The sequence below is a fragment of the Pteronotus mesoamericanus genome, unplaced genomic scaffold, assembly GCF_021234165.1.
Source record: "Pteronotus mesoamericanus isolate MK-2021 breed Mesoamerican mustached bat unplaced genomic scaffold, CSHL_Meso_final contig_90, whole genome shotgun sequence".
Taxonomy (NCBI): domain Eukaryota; kingdom Metazoa; phylum Chordata; class Mammalia; order Chiroptera; family Mormoopidae; genus Pteronotus; species Pteronotus mesoamericanus.
The window spans coordinates 8,631,524-8,652,895 of record NW_026555277.1 but is presented as its reverse complement, the minus strand read 5'-3'; the positions used below and the strand labels follow the sequence as shown (position 1 = coordinate 8,652,895).

The window sequence follows — 21,372 nt, the reverse complement described above, 5'->3', positions numbered from 1 at the left end:
TAGTTACAGTTCATTCATTCTCATCATTGTATGTAATTCCATTGTATGAATATATTACAATTTACTGTTTATTTAACTGCGATGAGCTTTTGAGTGATTTTTAGTTAGGGGCTTTTACAGATAATACCACTAAGAACATTATTGTATATACCTTTTGGTGAACATATTTACACATTTCTGTTGTGTTTGTAGCTAGGAGTGGAATTACCGTATCACTGAGTGGGCACAGTCCCGCTTTCATGACTATGGCTAGATTTCCATAATACTTGTAGTAGTTGACACTTTACCCGGAGTGTATGGAGGTTCCACCTGAAGTGGAGCAACACTTAAGTATTTGTAATTTTAGTAAATTTGTAATTTTATTTACTTGTCTTTGTAATTTTATTCATCCTAGTGGAAGCATAGGGTTATCTCATTGTGGTTTCACATTACATTTCCTTGATGGCTAATGTGGGAGACTGTTTCTTTCCAAAGGTGCCTGCAACAATTTCTCTCAACACACATGCAGGTCTACAGCTCACCTTGCTGCTCTTCCATTAGGAAATGGAGTCTAACTTCTTCTTGAACCTGGGATAGCACTTGACTGGAGAGAATAGCAAAGTGATGCTGCATCACTTTTTATCTCTATTTTTTTTAATTATACTTTATTGATTATGCTACTGCAGTTGTCCCAATTTTTCCCTCTCTGCCCCCCTTCACCCAGCACCCCCCACTCCCTCAAGCAATCTCCACACCATGGTTCATGTCCACGGTCATATGTATAACTTCTTTGGCTACTTCATTTCCTATTCCGTACTTGAAATTCCATGACTATTCTGTAACGACCTATTTGTACTTCTTAATCCCCTCACCTCTTCGTCCATTCCCCTGCCACCCTCTTTCATCTGGCAACCATCAAAATGCTCTCTGTATCCCTGATTCTGTCTTTGTTCTTCTTGTTTGCTTAGGTTTTTTTTTTATTCAGTTGTTGATAGATATGTATTTATTGCCATTTTATAGCTGATAGTTTTGATTTTTAAAATTATTTTTAAATTTTATTTATTTATTTTTAGAGAGAGCAGAAGGGAGAGAGAAAGAGGGAGAGAAACATCAGTGTGTGGTTGCCTCTTGTGTGCCCCATACTGAGGACCTGGTCTGCAACCCAGGCATGTGCCCTGACTGGGAATTGAACCAGCGACCTTTTGGTTCACAGGCTGGTACTCAATCCACTGAGACACACCAGCCAGGGCTGCTGCTTCTTTTTTTTAAATAAATCCCTTTAACGTTTCATATAATAATGGTTTTGTGATGATGAACTCCTTTAGTTTTTCTTGTCTGGGAAGCTCTTTATCTGCCTCCTCTAAATGTTATCTCTACTGGGTAGCGTACTGTTGGCTGTAGGTCCCTGCTTTTCATCACTGTGAATGCTTCTTGCCACTCCCTTTTAGCCTACAAAGTTTCTTTTGAGAAACTAGCTGACAGTGTTGTGGAAACTCCCCTGTAGGTAGCTAACTGCTTTTCTCTTGCTGCTTTTATGATTCTCTCTTTATCTTTAACCTTTGGCATTTTAATTGTGTTGTGTCTTGGAGTAGCCTTCTTTGCACTTACCTTGTTTGGGACTCTCTGTGGTTCCTGGACTTGCATGCCTATATCTTTGGCCAAATTAGAGAAGTTTCCATTCATTATTTTTTCAAATATGTTTCCAATTTCTTGTTCTTTCTCTTCTCCTTCTGGCACCCCATGTGCAAATGTTGGACCTCTTGAAATTGTTCCAGAGGCTGCTTACACTATCCTCATTTTTTGGATTCTTTTTTCTTCCTGTTGTTCTGATTGCTTGTTTTTTGCTTCCTTGTGTTCCAATTCATTGATTTGATTTTCAGCATCATCCACTATACTATTGTTTCCCTGTAAATTGTTCTTTATTTCATTTAGTGTATCCTTCATTTCTGACTGGATCTTTATTATGCTAAGTTGAGGCCCTCACTAAGTTTCTTGAGCAACCTTATAACCAGTGCTTTAAACTCTGCATCTGATAGATTGCTTATCTCCATTTTGTTTAGCTCTTTTTCTGGAGTTTTGACCTGCTCTGTCATTTGGGCCATGTTTCTTTTTGTCTCCTCATTTTTGCCGCCTCCCTGTATTTGCTTCTATGTATTAGGTAGCGCTGCTATGACTCCTTGTCTTGGCAGTGTGGCCTATTGTAGTGGGTATTCTGTAGGGTTCAGTGGCACAGCCTCCCCTATCCCCCAAGCTGGGTATTCAAGGTGTGCCCTTCATGTGGGCTGAGTACACCTTCCTCTTGTAGTTGAGCCTTGATTGCTGTTGGCAGGTCAGTGGGAGGGATTTACCCAGGCCAGTCAGCTGCAAGGACTGGCTGTGACCACTGGCCACCAACCTCCGCCCTCTGTGGAGGATGGGCTGTGCAGAGACAGCGTGGTGGTGCTCCGATGTGGTCTATAGCTATCCAGTGGGTGATTTGGCCCTGGGGTTTCCCTGGATGGTGCAGGCCAAGGTCAGCCCCCTACCTGTGTTTTCCCTCGGGTACCCTGCCTGAGCTATAAAGCAATCTGAGACGGCTGCTACTTGTACTGGGCTTGGAGATTCCCAGGCGAAGCCAAGCTGTGAATCTAGGCTGGCTGCTGTTAGTGCTGGGCCTGGGGCCACTTAGCAAAGGGTACAGGGGCTGGGGGCTCACTGAAGCCAGATTTTTTTTTTTTTTGAGAGGATTTAGGAAGTTGTAAAGCATGAGCCAAGACCAGCCCTTCACATGGAAAAGTCACTGTTAACAGCTTCAGTGGGTCCAAAAGTTGGGTGGGATGGAGTTTCCTGGGATCTCCAGGGCAGGGCAAACAGAGTTAGCCAGGTTGAAGGAGTTTCAGATATGGCACCTGCCTGCCAGCTCTGTGGCTTTGTTGCAGAAGGGTTCAGAAAAGAAACAATGGCCTCTGCCCACCTTTCTGCCTGGGAGAAAGCTGCTGCATCACTTTTGAAGTTGGGTCATACAAAATCATGCAGCTTCTGCCTTATGCTTTGGAACATTTGTACGTGAAGCCCTGAGGTGCTATGTAGTAAGTTCTACTACTCTGAGGCTGCCATGCTATGAGGAAGCCAAGCCATAAGGAGAAGTTATGTGGAGACACTCTGGACAACAAACTATGTCTCTGAGTCATCAGGTACTTTCAGATTCTTTTTTCAGCCTTTGGGTCTTCACAGCTGAAGTCTTTGACATCATAGAACAGAAATAAGTCAGCCCCACTATGTCCATTCCAAATCCTTGGCTCACAGATTCATACTCATAATAAAAAGATTGTTGTTTTAAGTTGCTAAGTATTTGGACAGTTTGTTATTCAGCAGTAGCGAAAGTATTATAAAAGTGATTGGTTTTACTATCTATATGACTTGGGCAATTATTCTTATCTAAAAGTTGAGATAACTTGCCTATAGATAATAAGTAACAAAGCCAGGACTGGAAACTATGTCTGTATGCCTATGTTCTTTACTGTTGTGCACATTTTGGGGTTGGGGGGGGCAGTTAGGGGAAAGAGAAGTATCAATGATTGAAATGGTTTTGTAACTTGTTTTTGTTTCTTCTTAATACAACATTGTGAGCATTTTAATAGAACCCATGCTCTTTTGACTGTATCCTACTGCATCTTTTACAATAAATTCTTCCAAGATAGAGAGCGCCATTGCAGTGTCAGAGAGTAATAATGCCCCCAGATGCTCCCTTTTAATCGAGTGGCCCTCTCCTATTAAAGAAGCAATGGTTGGAGTATTTCATTTCCTTTACTTCAGGGAGATCCTGAGAAAGCAGAGAACAAAGCAGTAAATTATGTGTCTTGCAAAAGTTGAAGTTCAGAGCCAGAATTTCCTATTCTGAAGTGTACGAGAGTTACCCTAAGTGGTAGAAGGGGAGGCAATGACCCAGAGGTCTAGCAAAAGGAAGTCAGTGTAGAGGGTTGGTAATCACTGGGGCTTCCAGTTTCTGAATTCTGGCTCTGGCTTTCCCAGAAATGACTTGGGCAATTATTTTTAATCTCTGTCCCTCTGTTTACTAAAATATTATTAACTTCTAGCATAAATCAAATGAATTAATATTAAGTGCTCAGAACAATTCCTGGCACAGTGTAAACCCTCAAATATGAGTTCTTCCTCCTCCTCCCTGCCTCGTCTTTTCTTCCTCCTCATTCTTACCCTTCTTCTAAGCTGATGTGTATGCCTGAGATCAGGGTCTGTGTCCTGCACATCTCCTTTACCAAGGACTTTGAGAATCCGAGAACAGAAAAGACCTATACCTGCTGCCTAGAACCTAAGTCCCAGAGGTTCACTCATGCCCAGGATAAGGGCATCTGACATATGTGGGCAGATAGACCTGAGATGAGCTCAAAATTCTCTTTGCCCTGAGTTCTCAAAGGGGCAGATGCTCCCAGGAGACCATGTGGAAGTAGGAGAGGGAGGGAGGGAGGAGAAAGGGCAAGAGAGAGACTTGAGAGCCTTTTGGTCAGGAAAGGGGTACAGGGTGAAGTCAGGCAGGAATGAGGACGTTTCAGTTAATGGCAGCCTCGGCCAATAAGAGCTGAAGATGAGTTTGGGACCCTCATATGTATTGAGCACAATGTAATCCCTCAATATGAGACCCAACCACAAGGAAAGGAAAGGGCTGGTGCAATGCTGACACTAACTACTCAGAGTTAATGCAAACTCACAGGTTAAGGGCACAGTCTGCAATAAGACTGCCCTCACTTCTGATGCCGACCCCAAGTTTGGGGGTCCCCAGGACATGTGTACTTTTGACCAACTGGCTAGACTTGATAATTCACTATAATGACTTTTAAAACTCAGAAAAGCTCTATATGTACAATTACAATTTTATTATAAAGTATATGAATCAAGACCAGCCAAAAGAAAAGACCTACAGGATGAAATTATTGTAAATCAGTATATATAGGGCTGTGTCGTAGATTTTTAAGGCTGAAAATAATTCCAATGCATGGATTAATCATAATTTATATCATTAGTCTCTTATGGATGGGTGTTCGTGTTATTTCCAGTATTTTATTTATCTGTGCAATAAATAGCCTTGTATATTTGAGATTTTGCAAATATGCAAGTATATTTGTCTGTAGAATAAATCCCTAGAAGTAGGTAAAGAAGTTTTTTTAAGCTTTAGATTTTGACAGGTCTGCTGCAATTGGCACTCCCTTGAACCATGAGTGAGAATTTGTTTTCCTGCACCCTCCCCAGAATAGTAGTATCAAACTTTTGATCTTTACCAATATCATAAGTGAAAAATGGTTTCTTATGCAGTTTTGATTTGTCTTTCATTTATTGTAAGTAAAGTTGAAAAATTTAAGGTGGGTGGGGTGGGGGACGGGGTGGCAGGAAAATGGAGACAACTGTACTTGAACAACAATAAAAATATTTTAAAAATTTGTATATGTTGAAGAACCATTTTAATTACTCTTCTGTGCATTATCCATTATGTTCTCATTTCATTTATTTATTTTTAAACTTTCATTCAAATTAAAAAAATATTTGCTCTTTAAAGATTCTCTTGTTGAGTAAAGAAAAATCTCGCTGCATGTTACTTATGAGAGATACTTCTAAATCAAAACAACTTATAATAATTGAAAATAAAGGAATGGATGAGGATATATCAAACAAATGCTTAAAAACAAAGTAGGAGTAAATGTAAAATCAAACCAAATCAAAGCAATTTTTTTTTAGGAATTCCAGTTGTGAAATAAAATAATGTTCTTTATTTTCTTCTGTCTATATATCAGGAAGATGAAGTATTGGTGGTGAAACTTGCTGCTCTCCCATAGTTTATAAGCATAAACAGTGATGGCCTAAATGTATTTATTTTTTCTTTAAAATTTTTTTGTTTATTATTCAAATATATTTCTCTCCATTTTCCTGCCACCACCTTCCCCTGCCCCACCCAGCCCCACCTCCCACCCTCAATCCTTCCCCACTTTGGCTTAGTCCAAGCAAATTAAAGCAATGTAATGTTTCAAATTTATAAATGGTGTTATTCATGAAGAATATAAAACAGTCATGAAACTTTATGAACCTAACAACAGATCTTCAAAAGTATAAGACAAAAACTATTGGAAATACAATAAAATTTGATAAATCTATATTTTCAGGATACTTGAATGTACTTCTCTCAGATCGAGAAAGCAAAAATAAGTAAGGCTATAGAGAACTTAAGTAACAAAATTAATAAGTCAATAAACAATACATATTTTTCAAAAATACACACTGAACATTCAGAAATATAAGCAAGCACTAGACTATCACAAGCATTTCAATAATTCTAAAATGCAGAACATATACATTCTGACCATTATGTAATAACGTTATAAATTAATAACAAAAGAATGACCTCTTTCAAAACAAAACTCCAAGTATTTACGAGGAAATAAAAACATTTTTCTTACATGACTCTTAGGTTAAAAAAGAAATCAAAATGGAAATTACAAACTATTTGGAATGGATGTTAATGAGAGAAACTGTTATTGACTCTTGGATATGGCCAAAATAGTATCATGTAAAAATGTATACCTTTACATGCACTTATTAGGAAATAAGAAAATTTCATTAAGCAATTTTTTTAAAGGTTAAAAAAATTAAAAATCAAGGCAATGAGCCTGGGGGCAGGGGGAGAATTGATATATAAAAACATAAATTGAATTTCACTTCTGCTACTATTGGACTCAACTCTCTAAGAATAACTTCAAAAGCTGAAAAACATATGACACACCTTTACTGGACGTCATTAGCATCAGAGAACAAAGAAGGTGATAAAGAATTACCAGGCAAAACAGGAGAAGACAGAAATCCAGAGTTAAGTCAGGCATAGGTACCCCTTTCCTATTAGTGATCTTTCTCATTTTCAGAAGCAGAAGCTCAGAAGCGAGTGGTTTAACCTCATTCGCCTGGGAGGAAAAAGCTAGGGTCCAAGATCTCTTATAGCAAAACTTTGAGTGGGAACCCCAGAAGATTCAAGACTGGAAATAGACTAGCTTTCTGAAGGACTGCAGCTCAGCTTCAGAACATGTCGCTGTTGGAATTGAATTAGGGTGATCCTAGATTGCTTGTGCCTTTAGGTAACTGTCAGAAACAAAGTGAATCTTTGAGGAAAGAGAAATCATCCTAAACTTCAAATTAGTTCCACCAGCTACTTAAGGAACACACTTTCCAGGACATAACAAAAAGAAACCAGACCCAGGAAGAAATATGGCCACAGAAATGAAAACCACTAGAAACAATAGACAAGAGAACCTGCCCACACAGTTTCTGGATACTGGAGTTATTGGTCATAATCCTTAAAACAACTATGCTTACAAAGTTAAAATGGAAAATAAAAAAGAAAATGAAAAATTTGGCATAAAACCAAAAGTATAGTAAAGAGCATAGATTTGAAAAAAACTAATCAAAATTGAAAACTGGAAAATATGATAGAAATTAAGATTTTAATGAATATAAAGATTAATTCAGCAGATTGGACACAGCTGAATAGAGAATTAATGAGCTAGATGATACAAAAGGATAGAAAAGTACAGAAAAGAAGAGACGGTAAGAGACAGGAAGGATACAGCCAAGAGGATATATATATCTGGAAATCCTACAAGGAGGGGGAAACAGAAACGGCGTAGAGGCAGTGTTTGAACAGATAATGCCTGAAAAACTCCCCAAACTGAGGAAAGACATTCAGTCACAGATTTAAGAAACCATGACCCCTACCGGGATAAGTAAAAGGAAATTCACACCTGGCCACATCAGCTGTCAGTCTAATTGCTGTCCCTTTGAGGTTAATATGCCCTCCCTCCACAGACCCCCCTCCCCCAACCTTATCTATAAATAATCTGTTCTTCAAATGCTGGTAGGACAAGCTTTACTATCCTGCTGGTTCAGTCACTAAGGAGTGGAGTACTCTTTGACCCTTTGTTTATTTTGTATTTGTATAAGTCATGTTTTTAACTTTTTGAAAAGTATATTTTGAGTATATATAAAACAAAGAATTTATGAAACAATACTTCTTGCAATATTTTCTATACTATTTGCCATGTTAATGAAAAATAATTCTGCTCACACTCACTAATCTGATTTCAACCTTCAGTTTGAAAAACCCTCCTTTAGCAAACTTGGGGCTGGGGGAGGGGCTGGGGAGGAAGACGGGGGAGCGGGTAGAACTGCATTTTAAAAAACTATTTGACTTTGTTGGTCTGTTTGTTGGCTGCCCGCTCTCCCCGCAAGAATCAGATGACCTCGGGCACTGGGCCTTTTAGTTTTGTTTAGCTTAGTTTAATTTAGTTTTGTTTCTTCTCTCAGCGCTCAGACTCGGGGACCAGTGCCGGGCCGGTGGGGGGCGGCGGGGCGGGTTGTGTGCCTTAGGAAAAGCCGGCGGCCAGTTTAATCTCAGCAGCCGGTTCCGGGGGGGCACGAGTGCTGGTCTCACCTGGTGGGGCCTCCTGGCCTTTGGAAGCCTCTCGGACTACCTAGAATTTTTTGTATTATTGCTCAGAGTTCGGACGAAGCGAACTTCAACTTCTTTTGAGTTCTCGGAAGCGCAAGGTGCGGAATCGGGGGCGATGGCGCGGGGTCGGGGGGATGGGGGGCGGCCATCATCCGAGCTCCCTGGGTCCCCCAAAGTCCCCCTGTGCATCTTTTGCCTTTGTGTTGCTTGGTCCCGTCCCCGGGTTGGGAGCCATACAGTTGGAAAGTGAGTTCTGTGAGTTCTTTAGGTCCTCTTTGGAGGGACTGAGGACCGCGAGGTGACGCCTTGGAACAATAAAGGGCCTGGCCAGCCTTTGCCCGGCCCACCCCGCCCGTCCTGATCTATCTTTGGGCGGGTTCCAGGCGTCCAGCATTCGGATCCGAAGGCGCAGCGGCGGCGTGAGCCATGGATCGCATTGTTGCGCTGGGCTGTGCGAGGGTCCAATGGGCGCTGCTGGGGACGCGGGTGGCCCGCCTTGGCCTCGGCCCACACGGGGCCAGAGCCAAGGCCTCGATGCCCAACGTCCTCCCGGCGGCCGAGGAAGCCGAGACTCCCCAAACCGGGCCTGGCGACCGGAGGCTGCGGAGCCTGGAGGAGCTTCCAGGACCAGGGCAGTCGCGCTTCTTATTCCAGCTGTTAGTGCAAGGTTACGTTCTGCACCTGCACCAGCTCCAGGTAAGCGAGCGGGGCCTCATGCCTGCGAATAGGGGTGAGTGAGCTCCGGGACACAGAAGCTGGGGATGGGGAGACTCTGGACAAAAAGTGAAGAACGTGGGAACTTAGCTCTGCACCGACTGGGGCTATGGTCATAACCTGGACATCTGCAGGCGTCCTGTGCAAAGGGTAGGCAGAGCCCTTGGAACTAAAATGAGCAGATCGAGGAGTGGTAAGAATCAGGAGGGCCCCAGAAAGGAGGTGACTTGGAAGATTAGGTTTAAAGCGGACAGAGCTTGAGAGAGGAGGGAACTGTCTTGGTAACAGAATGATGGGTGCAAGTGCGTAAGCTGCCAGAGGTTACAGCACCGCTGTCTAATTCTGTGGTCATACTGGCTGCCACAGCCTTCTTCCAAAAGTGACTTCCGGAAGATGACAGAGATTCCGCAATTAGCCAGGTAAATTTCCCCTTGGGGGGAAAAAGATGTCACTTCTCAGGGAGTGAAAGCAGAATCATAGGCATTAAGGAAAAGGTGCATTTATTGTTTTTAAGAAGTCAATATCCAGTAAGGATTTTTAAACATATATTTTATTGATTTTGCTACTACAGTTGTCCCAATTTTTCCCCTCTGCCCCCTTTCTGCCTGGTACCCCGCTTCCCTCTAGCAGTCCCCTCCCTTAGTTCATGTCCATGGGTCATGCATATAAATTCTTTGGCTTCTCTATTTCCTATGCTGTTCCTAACATCCCCCTTTCTTTGTGCTTCTTAATCCCTGCACCTTTTCCCCCCATTTTCTCCCTTCCCCCTCCCAGGTGATAACCCTCCACACTATATCTATGATTCAGCCCCTGTTGTGTGTTTGCTTAGTTTGCTTTTTTTAGATTCAGTTGTTGATAGCTGTACATTTGTTGTCATTTTAATGATCATAGTTTTATCTTCTTTTTCTTTTATAGCTCCCTTTAACATTTCATATAATAGTGGCTTGGTGATGATGAACTCCTTTAGTTTTACTTTGTCTGGGAAGCACTTCCATTCTAAATGATAGCTTTGCTGGATAGAATAATCTAGGTTGTAGATACTTGCTTTTCATCACTTTGAATACTTCTTGCCAGTCCCTTCTTGCTTGTGGTTTCTTTTGAGAAATCAGCTGACAGTGTTATGGGAATGCCTTTGTGGGTAACTGTCTGCTTTTCTCTTGCTGCTTTTAAGATTCTTTATCTTTCACCTTTGACATTTTAATTATGATGTGTCTTGGCGTGGTCCTCTTTGGGTCCAACCTGTTTGGGACTCTCATTGCTTCCTGGACTTGCATGTCTATTTCCTTAGCCAAATTAAGGGAGTTTTCTTTCATTATTTTTAAAAAAATTTTCAGTGTCATGCTCTTCCTCTTTTCTTTCTGGCACCCCTATGATATGGATGTTAGTACGGTTGGAGATGTCCCAGAGGCTCCTTATTCTATTCTCATTTTTTTGAATTCCTTTTTTCTTCTTGCTCTTCTGATTGAATACTTATTTCTTCCTTGTGTTCCAAATCATTTATTTGAATCTCAGGTTCATCCCCTTCACTGTTGGTTCCCTGTCGATTTTTCTTTATGTCACTTAATGCAACTTCATTTCTGCCTGGGCCCTTTTTATGCTGTTGCAGTATCTGGTGATTTCTTTGAACATCCTGATTACCAGTGTTTTGAACTCTGCATCTAATAGGTTGCTTATCTCCATTTCATGTAGTTCTTTCCTGGAGTTTTATTCTCTTCTTTCATTTGGGCCATATTCTTTGTTTCCTCCATTGGCAGCCTCCCCGTGCTTGTCTCTGTGTATTAGGTGGAGCTGCTTTGACTCCCTGTCTTAGTAGTGTGGCCTAGTGTAGAAAAGCAGCCGCCTGGATGAATGTGACTTCTTCAAGTCCTTGGTTGTTGGGCTTTCATACAGCTCAATTTTCTGATGAATCTGGGTGACATTTATTTTGTAGTTCCGTTGTAATTTTTGCTGTAGTTGTGTGCAGAGGTCAAGATGCCTCCATCTTGGCTAGAAGTCTCCTAATCTGCCCGTGTTCAGCCGGGTGGTCTGGGTGGCGGCCCCTCACACGTGCCATGCCACAGCCGATCTCCAGTGAGAAGCATTTATTCCGTGGAACACCAGTACAAGGCAGGGATGAATGGGTAGCCCACTGACAATGCACAGAGACTGGAAAACCCAGTACTGGTTAAGTAGGAGAGGTTTTTAGGAGACCAGCTGAATTAAGGCACCCACTCTGCCCCAGGCATTTTTCCAAGTGTTAGGAGTCAATAAGATAAAGCCAACACCCTCTTGGTGTTTATCTATTCTTTTGGGGGAAGAGGGAGGTGTGTGTTATGTGCCATTGAGTTGGCTCCAACTCCTGGCAACCCTATGAATGAATGATGTCCACAGTATCCTCACCTCAACAGCCCTGCTCAGCTCCTGTAGACTTATGCCTTTGGCTTCTTTTATGGAGTCTTTCCATCTTGTATTTGGTCTTGCCCTTTCCAGGCCCTGGATGGGGCTGGTGAACAGACTGGTTACTATGTGGCTGTGCTGGGCAGTGGTTAAAAAGGGGGAGGAACTGTAGGGACTGGGATAGGAGAGGCCTTTGAAGGGAGCTTTGGAGGCCAGATTAAGGGCCTGGTTCCTCTGAAGGGCTGTGGTGGGCTCCTGAGTTATGGTGGGTGCAGTAGGATGGATTAGGCAAGAGAGGTGGGAAGGGTCTCAGGTGATGAAGGTTTAGGTGTGGCAGCACCTTAGCCTCCCTCCAGAAAAAGCTGCAGTGGGAGTTGAGGATGAGGGGAAACAATGACCCTGAGGATTTGAAGGCCTAAACTGACCAGTTTCTCTGAACCTGCCCAGGCACCTGCTGTCTCCTGTGGGACCTCCCTTCTTGGGGTTGCGTTACTGAGACTTGATGGGCAGGTTCTATGGTACTCAGAGATGTTTAAAAAATTATTCCCTGTGTGCTCAGGTCCAAGAAACTAAGAAGCTAAGAAACCAGAGTCCTATATACTTCCTCCGCTTAATTTGGCCTCTAGAAAGTTGAGAGGCCCAGTGAATGGTTTAGGGTGCAGGCTAAGAATTTCTCATTGTTTCTCAGTGGGAGTTTACTGGGAGGTTTTGCTCGGGATTTTCTATAGAGCAGTAACTAGCGAAGAAATTCCAGATGGTCCTAGAAGGAATAGGAAGAAGCAGGAGAAAGCCAGGAATGTGTGTCCTTTTAAAGGAGAGGCCAAGGCTAGGGTTCAGGAGAGCCTCCTGTGTCTAGTCCTTATATCCCAAAGATCTGGAGTCATATGAACTTGGGCTGTCCCATGGGAAATATATTAGCCCTTCCTACCCACTACATGTGGATGGTGTGAGTTAACCAAAGGTGGAGTCCTGCACATCTATAAAACCCAGTTAATATGCCTATTGAGGAATAGGATGCATTCCAGTGACCCACTTTGTATCAGTTCAAATTCATTTGGTTGCCACTCACACTGGCTTAAACTATAAAGCAAATTTATTAGTTCATATAATCAGAAAGTCTAATAGTTGGGTGCCCTTCAGGTACAATTTGCTCTAGAGATTCATGAGATCACCAAAACTACAGATTTGTTTCTCTGCAGTTCTCTTGGCTCTGCTGTCTTGCAGAAGTTAGTTGACTGGCCTGGGTTCAGTGCCCATCCCTGAACTCATCACAGTGGCCACAGCCATACTCTTGACTAAGCTTAGAGCCACGCAGGCTCATCCCTAAATCTGGGGTTAGGGTCTTTGGCTCTAAACCCAGTGGCTACCATACAAGGAGGAGGAGTGAAATTGATAGAAGGTCACCTGACTATAATGTTCCCAGTAGTCCTCAGTAGTGGAAAACTGCATATCCCACATAAAAATAATCAAATCGGCTTAGAGAAGCATTGTAGGACTTAAGGGGGTAGAGTGGGAATTGGAACATATGTAAATCATGCTAGTCCATAAATGCTCGTTCCTTTCTCTTTCCTAACCAAAATAATGTCAAGCGTTTTGGAAAAAATGAAATGTGAATGTGTTAAATGTATATGTAAATTTATATTGAATTGATATCTCTTAGAGATGTCGACCCTAAAAATGATGAGGTCAGCGATCTATTCTGTAGCTCTTATGGTCGACCTCCTAGACTGGTGAGCCCCCTAATGCCCTGGGCACAAACTTGTTGCTTCATGTGTCATGCTTCTTCTTCCTCTTTTTTTTTTTGTAGTTACAACATTTTTTCTTGGGATGAGAACTTTTAAGATCTACTCTCTTAGCAACTTTCAAATATATAATATGGTATTATTAATTATACTCACAATGCTGCACATTCCATCCACAGGACTTGTTTATTTTATCACTGGGGATTTGTATTTTTGACACCTTCACTCATTCTGCCCACCCTCCCACCCCCTGCCTCTGGCAACCACCGATTTGTTCTCTCATGTATCTGAGTTTGGTTCTGTTTTGTTTTAGATTGTGCGTATATGTGAGATCATGCAATATTTGTATTTCTCTGTGTGACATTTCATTTAGCATAATGCTCTCAAGGTCCATCCATGTGGTTGTAAGTGGTGAGTTTTTCTTCTTTCTATGCCTGAATAATATTCCATTGTGTATATATACCACATTTGCTTTATCCATTCATCCATCAATGGACACCTAGGGTGCTTTCATATTTTGGCTATTGTAAATAATGCTGCATTGAACACAGAGTTGCATATATCTTTTCAAGTTAGTACTTTCATTTTCTTTGGATAAATACACAGAAGTAGAATTGCTGGATCCCATGGTAGTTCTATTTTTAATATGTTTAAGGAACCACCATACTGTTTTCCATAATGGCCAAGCCAATTTACAATCTCTCACCACGAGTGCACAAGGGTCCCCTTTATTCCATCTCCTCACCAACACTTGTTATTTCTTGTCTCTTTTGATGATAGCTCTTCTAACAGGTGTGAGGTGATATCATTATGGTTTAGATTTGCATTTCCCTGATGATTAGTGATGCTGAGTACCTTTTCATATACCTGTTAGCCATTTGTATATCCTCTTTGGAAAAGTGTTTATTCATATCCTCTGTCCATTTTTAAATTAGACTTTGTTTTGCTACTGAGTTGTATGAGTTATTTATATATTATTGGATATTAACCCTTATCAGATATATGATTTGCAAGTGTTTTTCTCATTCAGTAGGTTACTTTTTTCATTTTGTTGATGATTTCTTTTGCTATGCAAAAGTTTTTCAGTTTTAAGATGTGGTCCCACTTATTTATTTTTGCTTTTGTTGCCCTTGCTTTTGGTGTCAAATCCTAAAAAAATGAGGGAGTTTACTGCCTATGTTTTCTTCTAGAAGTTTTATGGTTTCAGGTCTTATGTTCAACTCTTTAACACATTTTGAGTTAATTTTTGTGTATGGTGTATGCTAGTGGTTAGTTTTATTCTTTTGCATGTGGTTGTCCAGTTTTCCCAACACCACGTATTTAAGAGACTTCCCTTTCCCCATTCTCTATTTGGCTCCTTTATTATAACATAATCATCCATATATGCATGGGTTTATTTCTGGGCTCTCTATTCTGTTCCATTGATCTATGTGTCTGTTTTTTATATCAATGCAATACTGTTTTGATTCTATAGCTTTGTAATATATTTTGAAATAGCAAAGCATGATGCCTCCAGCATTGTTCTTTTTTTCTCAAAATTGTTTTGGCTATTCAATGTCTTTTGTAGTTCCATAGAAGTTTTAGAATTGTGTGTTCTATTTCTGTGAAAAATGTCATTGGAATTTTAATATGGATTGCATTGAATCTGTAGACTGTTCTGGGTAGTATGAAAATTTAACAATATTAATTCTTCCAGTCCTTGAGCATGGAGTATCTTTTATTTTGCATCTCCTCAATTTCTTTCTTCAGTGTCATAGTTTTCATTGTACAGTGCATAGGTTCATTATTAGTGTATAGAAATAAGTGATTTTTTTAATATTCATTTATATACTGCAACTTTACTGATTTCATTTATTAGCTCTAACAGTCTTTTTGTGAAATCTTTAGGGTTTTCTATATATAATATCATGTCATTTGCAAATAGTGACAGTTTTACTACTTCCTTTCTGATTTATATGCCTTTTATTTCTTTTTCTTGCCTGATTGCTCTGGCTAGGGCTTCCAATACTATGTTGAATAAAAGTGGTGACAGTTGGCACCCTTGTCTTGTTCCTGATGTCAGAGTGAAAACCTTCAGCTTTTCACTGTAGACTATAATGTTAGCCGGGGGTGGATAGAGGTTTGTTATATATAACCTTTATTTTGTTGAGGTTTATTAGAGTTTTAGCATTAATGGATGTTGAACTTTGTCAAATGCTTTTTATGCATCTATTGAGATAATCATATGATTTTTATCCTTTATTTTGTTAATGTGATATATAACATTCATTTGCAAATGTTTATCCTGGTATCCCTAGAATAAATCCCACTGGATCATGGTGTATGATCTTTTTAATGTATTGTTGAATTTGGTTTGTTAATATTTTGTTGAGGATTTTGTCAGAGATATTGGCCTTTAATTTCCTTTTCTAGTACTGTTCTTGTCTGGTCTCAGTATCAGGAAAGTGCTGGCTTTGTAAAATGAGTTTGGAAGTGTTTCCTCCTCTTCTACTTTTTGGAAGAATTGGTGATGATTGGTATTAATTCTTCTTTAGATGTAGAATTCACCAATGAATCCATCTGGTCCTCAGCTTTGTTTGTTGGGAAGTTCTTGATTACTACTTGAGTCTTCTTACTAGTAATTGGCCTGTTCAGATTTTCTACTTCTTCATGATTCAGTCTTGGTAGTTTGTATGTTGCTAGGGATTTATCCATTCCTTCTAGGTTGTCCAGTTTGTTGGTGTATAATTGTTCATGGTAGTCTCCTGTGATCCTTTGTATTTCTGTGGTGTCATTTGTAACATCCCTTTCATTTCTGATTTTATTTGTCTGAGTCCCCTTATCTTTTTTTTGGTGAGCCTAGCCAAAGGCCTGTCTATTTTGTTTATCTTTTTTTAAATAGCTCTTAGTTTCACTGACCTTTTCTATTGTCTTTTTAGCCTCAATTTCAATAGTTTCCATTGTGATAATTGCTATTTCTTTCCTTCTACTAAATTTTAAGTTAGTTTGTTTTCCTTTTTTTGCTAGTTCCTTGAGGTATAAAGTTGGGTTGTTTATTTGAGATCATTCTTGCTTCTTATTGTATGTATTTATTGCTATGGACTTTCTTCTTAAGACTGTTTTGCTGCATCCCATAAGTTTTGGCTTTTACCACTTTTTGCATCCTTCACGTAAAGCCTCCAGTCCCAGTCTCCACTGGACAGAAGCATCAAAGACTAGATAATCTGTGACCTTCCAAACCTGGCAGGCTTTGTCCTGCCCAACATAGAGGATGTTTCCAGCTCCAGCAGCTCCAGCAGCTCTACCAGTTCAGCTTCCTTGCTTCTTTGTGGCTCAGCGAGCAGCATGAACAGCCCCTTGATGACTCTGGGAGGAAATAGTGTCTGGCTTAGTCTCCCTTGCTGCTTGATCTCCCCTGCAGCCTACTCACGCAGCACTGCCATATCGGTGGCCCAAAAAGCACGTTTGGTTATATTGCTCCTCTGCTCAGGAATCTCCACAGGGCCTGGAGAATCAGCTCTAAACTCCTCACATGCACATTTGAGACCCCAGCTTCCTTTTCCTAAGAACCCATCCCTTTAAGTTTTGGCATGTTGTACTTTCATTTTCCTTTGTCTTAGGTATTTTTTGATGTTTCTTTTGATTTTTTCTTTGACCCAGTGGTTGCTCAGTAGCATGCTGTTTAATCTTCACGTATTTGTGAATTTTCTCGTTTTCTTGTTACTGATTTCTAATTTAATACCATGGTGGTGAGAAAAGAGGCTTCATATTATTTCTTGTTTTTTTTTATTTTATTTTTTTAGATTTTATTTATTTATTTTTAGAGAGGGAGGAAGGGGAGGAGGAGGAGAGGGAGAGAGAAACATCGATCAGTTGCCTCTTGCCTGCCTCCACCTGGGGACTCGGCCCACAACCCAGGCATGTGCCCTTACTGGGAATCGAACTGGTGACTTTTTGGTTTGCAGGCTGGCACTCAACCCACTGAACCACACCAGCCAGGGTGCTTCATATGATTTCAGTCTTCTTAGATTTATTTATGATCTATCCTGAAGAATGTTCCATATGTGCTCAAGAAGAATGTGTATTCTGTTTCTTTTTATTCTTTTTATTTTTTGGAAAAAAGAAAGATTTATTGATCAGGAAGGCCCTAACGAAGAAGATGGATACCTACTGGTGCCTCAAATCCATCTTGCTTGCTGCATTAGGTTAAGGCATTTTTAAGTGGTTAGGGGAAACAGGTATCCAGAAGTGCTGGTGGAGCAAGTTTTAATTGGAGGACCTTGGAACTTGGCCATTTATGGCACATGAGCATCAACTCCACATCTTTCTGGATAAGAAACGGTTCTTCTGGAAGCATTCCAGTGTTCAAGTTCTAGTTCTGTCCTTGTTCTTTGTTCAATGTATATGTGTTGGGTGCAGTCAGCAGGTCAAAGTTCTCACCTTTGCACATGCTTTGGCTGCGTGATTTGAGGTTTGGGTTTGTTGTCTCTGAAAAGCAACTCAGTATCTCATTAAACAGAATAGGACAATGTTGAGCTAGTTTTCTGGTTACAAATCTCCCCTTTTTCTTGCCCATTCCTCAGTCTTGAGGGGAAAAAGGGCAACTGGGTCCAGGGTCAATTAAGAAGGAAGATTAGCCCTGACTGGTATGGTTTAGTGGGATAGGCATTGTAAGGCAAATTGTGAGGTCACTGGTTCAGTTCCCAGTCAGGGCACATGCCTGTGTTGTGAGCCAAGTCCCTAGTTGAGGGTGTGAGAGAGGCAACCAATCAATGTTTCTCTCTCTCTCTCTCTCACTACTCTCTCTTTCTAAAAATCAATTTTAAAAAATTACAATAAAAGAAGTTATTTGGATCAGGTTCTGAGGAGAAAGCATTTTGAACAACAGAGTGTGAGCAGCTTAAACATCTTTTGTATAATATATAGTAGAAAAGGGTAAGCAGAAAATTTTGTAACCCAGATCAGAAGGATCCAGTGCATTGGGGAAGCAAAAGCAACCTCAAAACCAGCTTTAATATCAAATATTTTCCTAGATCACATGACTCTAAAAAGCATATGGATTAGTTTCTGTCCACAAGAGCATGCACAGATAGAGAGGAAGGATTCCAAGCTGCTCACGCCCAAGCAACTTACTTAGAAACAAAACTAATGGTAGACTGAAGCCCAGAGATGTTTATTTATTCCACATGAGCTGTGTGCGGAGGGTGGCCAGCGCCTGCCAGGATGGTCCCTCCAGAGTCTCCAAGGCAAAACCTCCTTGGCAACTGTTCAGGACTCATGGAGGAGACCTCCAGCTGGAGCTGGCTTGCCATGCGCTCCTTGCTGGCTTGCCAAAGTGTTACTGAACCCACATTGATGTGCCCCATGCTTCAAAAGGCCCAAACTCAAAATGTCAGAGTTTGAAGTAAGGAAAAGTTTATTGATGGAGAAGGCGCCAACCCAGAAATTGAGAGACCTCATAGTGCCTCAAATCTACTTTCTCTGGTGCTTTTGTATGGAATGTTCTGTATATAACTGTTGTCTATCTGTTCTAATGTGTCATTTAAGGCCAATGTTTTCTTATTCATTTTCTGCCTCGATGATCTATTCATTGATGAAAGTGGAGTATTAGAATCACCTACTATTATTGAATGAACATCTGTTTCTCCCGTTGTATCTGTTAATATTTGCTTTATATATTTAGGTGCAAATGTCCTTTAAAAAATTTTCTTTGTTTATTTTTAGAGAGAGGGGAAGGGAGGGAGGAAGAGAGGAGAGGGTGAGAAACATTGGTGTGAGAGAGAAACATCAATCGGTTTGCCTCTTGCACATGCCCTGACTGGGGACGGAACCTGCAACCCAGGCATGGGCCCTGATCAGGAATTGAACCAGCAACCTTTCACTTTTTCAGGACGACGCCCAGCCAACTGAGCCACACCAGTCAGGGCACAGGTGCACATGTTTCTTAACATAACCTGCGTACATGGCTTAGAGACTGGGCTGTGAAGTTGTGAGGGCTGGGCCTATGTCTTCCCATCCTCTTTGCGCCCCAGTGCCAGGTACAGCCCTGGGCACAGGAGAGCTTCTCAGTGATGTTTCATAAATAAATAAATGGCATGAATGAGCCAAAGGGCTGTGAGTGGTGCCGAGCAGTGGCTATGTCTGGTGGTAAGCTTCCTTGTGAGACTCTTCTCAGCGCCTTCATCTGGGTTGAAGTGAAGATGAGATGGCAAGGGAGGTGAGCAGATTGATTAAGCCTGGCCCCTCTGCTCTCAGCTTTCCAGGTCAGAAACTAAATTTTGTCAGTAATTTAGCATGGGTAGACTAAAGAGGACTGGCCCATGTTGGCCAAACCCACAGAAACAAATGGGGAACTAGAGTGCCGGTGTGTTTCTTTACTGAGGAAGTTAGCCCTCACAAGGATCGTAATATTCCATCACATAGGCACTCACCTCTTCTAGTTGTCTATGGCTGCGTAACAAACTATCCCAGAACGCCGTGGCTGTGCACGGGAGAAATGGCTTATCTCTGCTTCACAGTGGATTCGGACTTCAGTTCACATAGCTGAAGATCACTAGGATGATTCCATTGGGATCATAAGTCTGACCCTTGGGTCTGGCTTTTGGCTGGCTTCCTTGGTCGTTCTCCATGTCACGTCTGCCAGGGTCGGACTTTCCAAAATAGCTTCCCTGATTGCATGTTCGGTGCCTGGGATGGTTTGGCCAGAACAGCTGAGTATCTCTCTCTCCGTGTGTCTAGTTTGGGTTTCCTCACAGCATGGTGGCTCTGGATACTCAGGCTTCTTCCAGAGTTCTGGCTTTCTCCAAAATGAATGTTCCAAGAGATAGAAAGTGGGAGTTGCCAGTTTCCTACGGCCTGGGCCTGGCAACTGGCACAGCGTCATTTCCACTGTGTTCTGCCCATCAAAGCTGTTCCAGATCCCATCCAGACTCTGAGGGAGAAGACGTAGACTTCACCTCTTAATGAGAGGCACGTCAAAGAAGCTGCAGCTATCTCTAATCCACTGCATCCTCTTCCTAGGATCCGGATAACTAGGGAGGGAAATTCGTAACTACACCAGTGTGCAGGGACCCCAGAAATAAAGGAATATAACTGTATGGAAGGAAATTTCATCTAGGCCTTAGAGAAACCTGGTTGAATATGCTTCTCTGGTGTCTGTCCATTACAATAAGTATCTCTATCTTGAGAGATAAGTGCTGCCAAATTCCTGCTGTTTGGCTCCCTTCTTCTGGGTTGTGTAATGGCTGCTCCAATTCTGTTAACATGTTCTTTCTTCAGTTTGGCTAATACCATCGATTAGATGGATTTTCTTTCTCAGAACTCACATTACCCCAAGCCTTTCAGTGATTATCCTCCAGGTTACCCTGGCTTGGCTCAAGTGTTTTTCTGTCTCCTCTGGCAGACATTTTCAGGCACCCTTGAGACCATAGCAGAATTAGGTGTACTGCCTTTAAGCCTTAGGGATGAGAAATTTGAAACTAGGTGTTAAGGCCAAAAATGTGAATACCACCTATTAACTGCACTGCCAGAATTTTTATCTTACAGGTAAAGGGATAGTTCAACATATTCAAGGTAGCGATATTTCTGATTGGGAAAAATTAGAAGGACTTCCATGTTTCAGTGGGGGGCTAATTAAACAAATTATAATACATGTGTATGATGAAATTTTATGCAAGCATTAGAAAGCATAGGGGCAGATCTATGTGTATGACATGAATTGCTTGCTAAGAGATGGAAAGAAAGTAAGGTGCAAAACTATGATATGCCATCGTATGTGGATAATAAAGAATATGGGGTATATATGCATTTATATGTTTGTGTTGTGCATAAAATATCTCTGGGAAGACACACAAGAAATTGATAATGATGGTTGCCTCTGTGTAGGGGTCTTGGAGTCTGGAGGTGAGAACTTAGAGGAGACTTAATTTTTATTGCAGGCTTGCTATGGACCTCTATCAGACTTTCTTCTGGCTTCACCCTGCCCAGGCATAGTTCAACAGCACAAGAATGGAGGGCAGGAGATCAATGACGTCTAACCAACATAATATTTTGAGATTTTTGATGGTCCTTCCTGTTGTACTTATGTCTGGCTTTGGGTCC

The 21,372-nt window shown here is 41.3% G+C and overlaps 1 protein-coding gene across 1 annotated transcript in view; it reads left to right on the top strand.

The window, feature by feature from the left end:
- The first annotated feature begins 8,373 nt into the window (after positions 1-8,373).
- LOC129080340 (sterol 26-hydroxylase, mitochondrial) overlaps positions 8,374-21,372 on the top strand; it is a 32,208-nt gene continuing 19,209 nt past the window's right edge. Inside the window, exons 1-2 of the mRNA XM_054585648.1 lie at positions 8,374-8,559; positions 8,845-9,157. Of these exons, the coding sequence (XP_054441623.1) occupies positions 8,888-9,157 (270 nt within the window). The 5' untranslated portion in view covers positions 8,374-8,559; positions 8,845-8,887. The remainder of the gene's footprint in view (positions 8,560-8,844; positions 9,158-21,372) is intronic.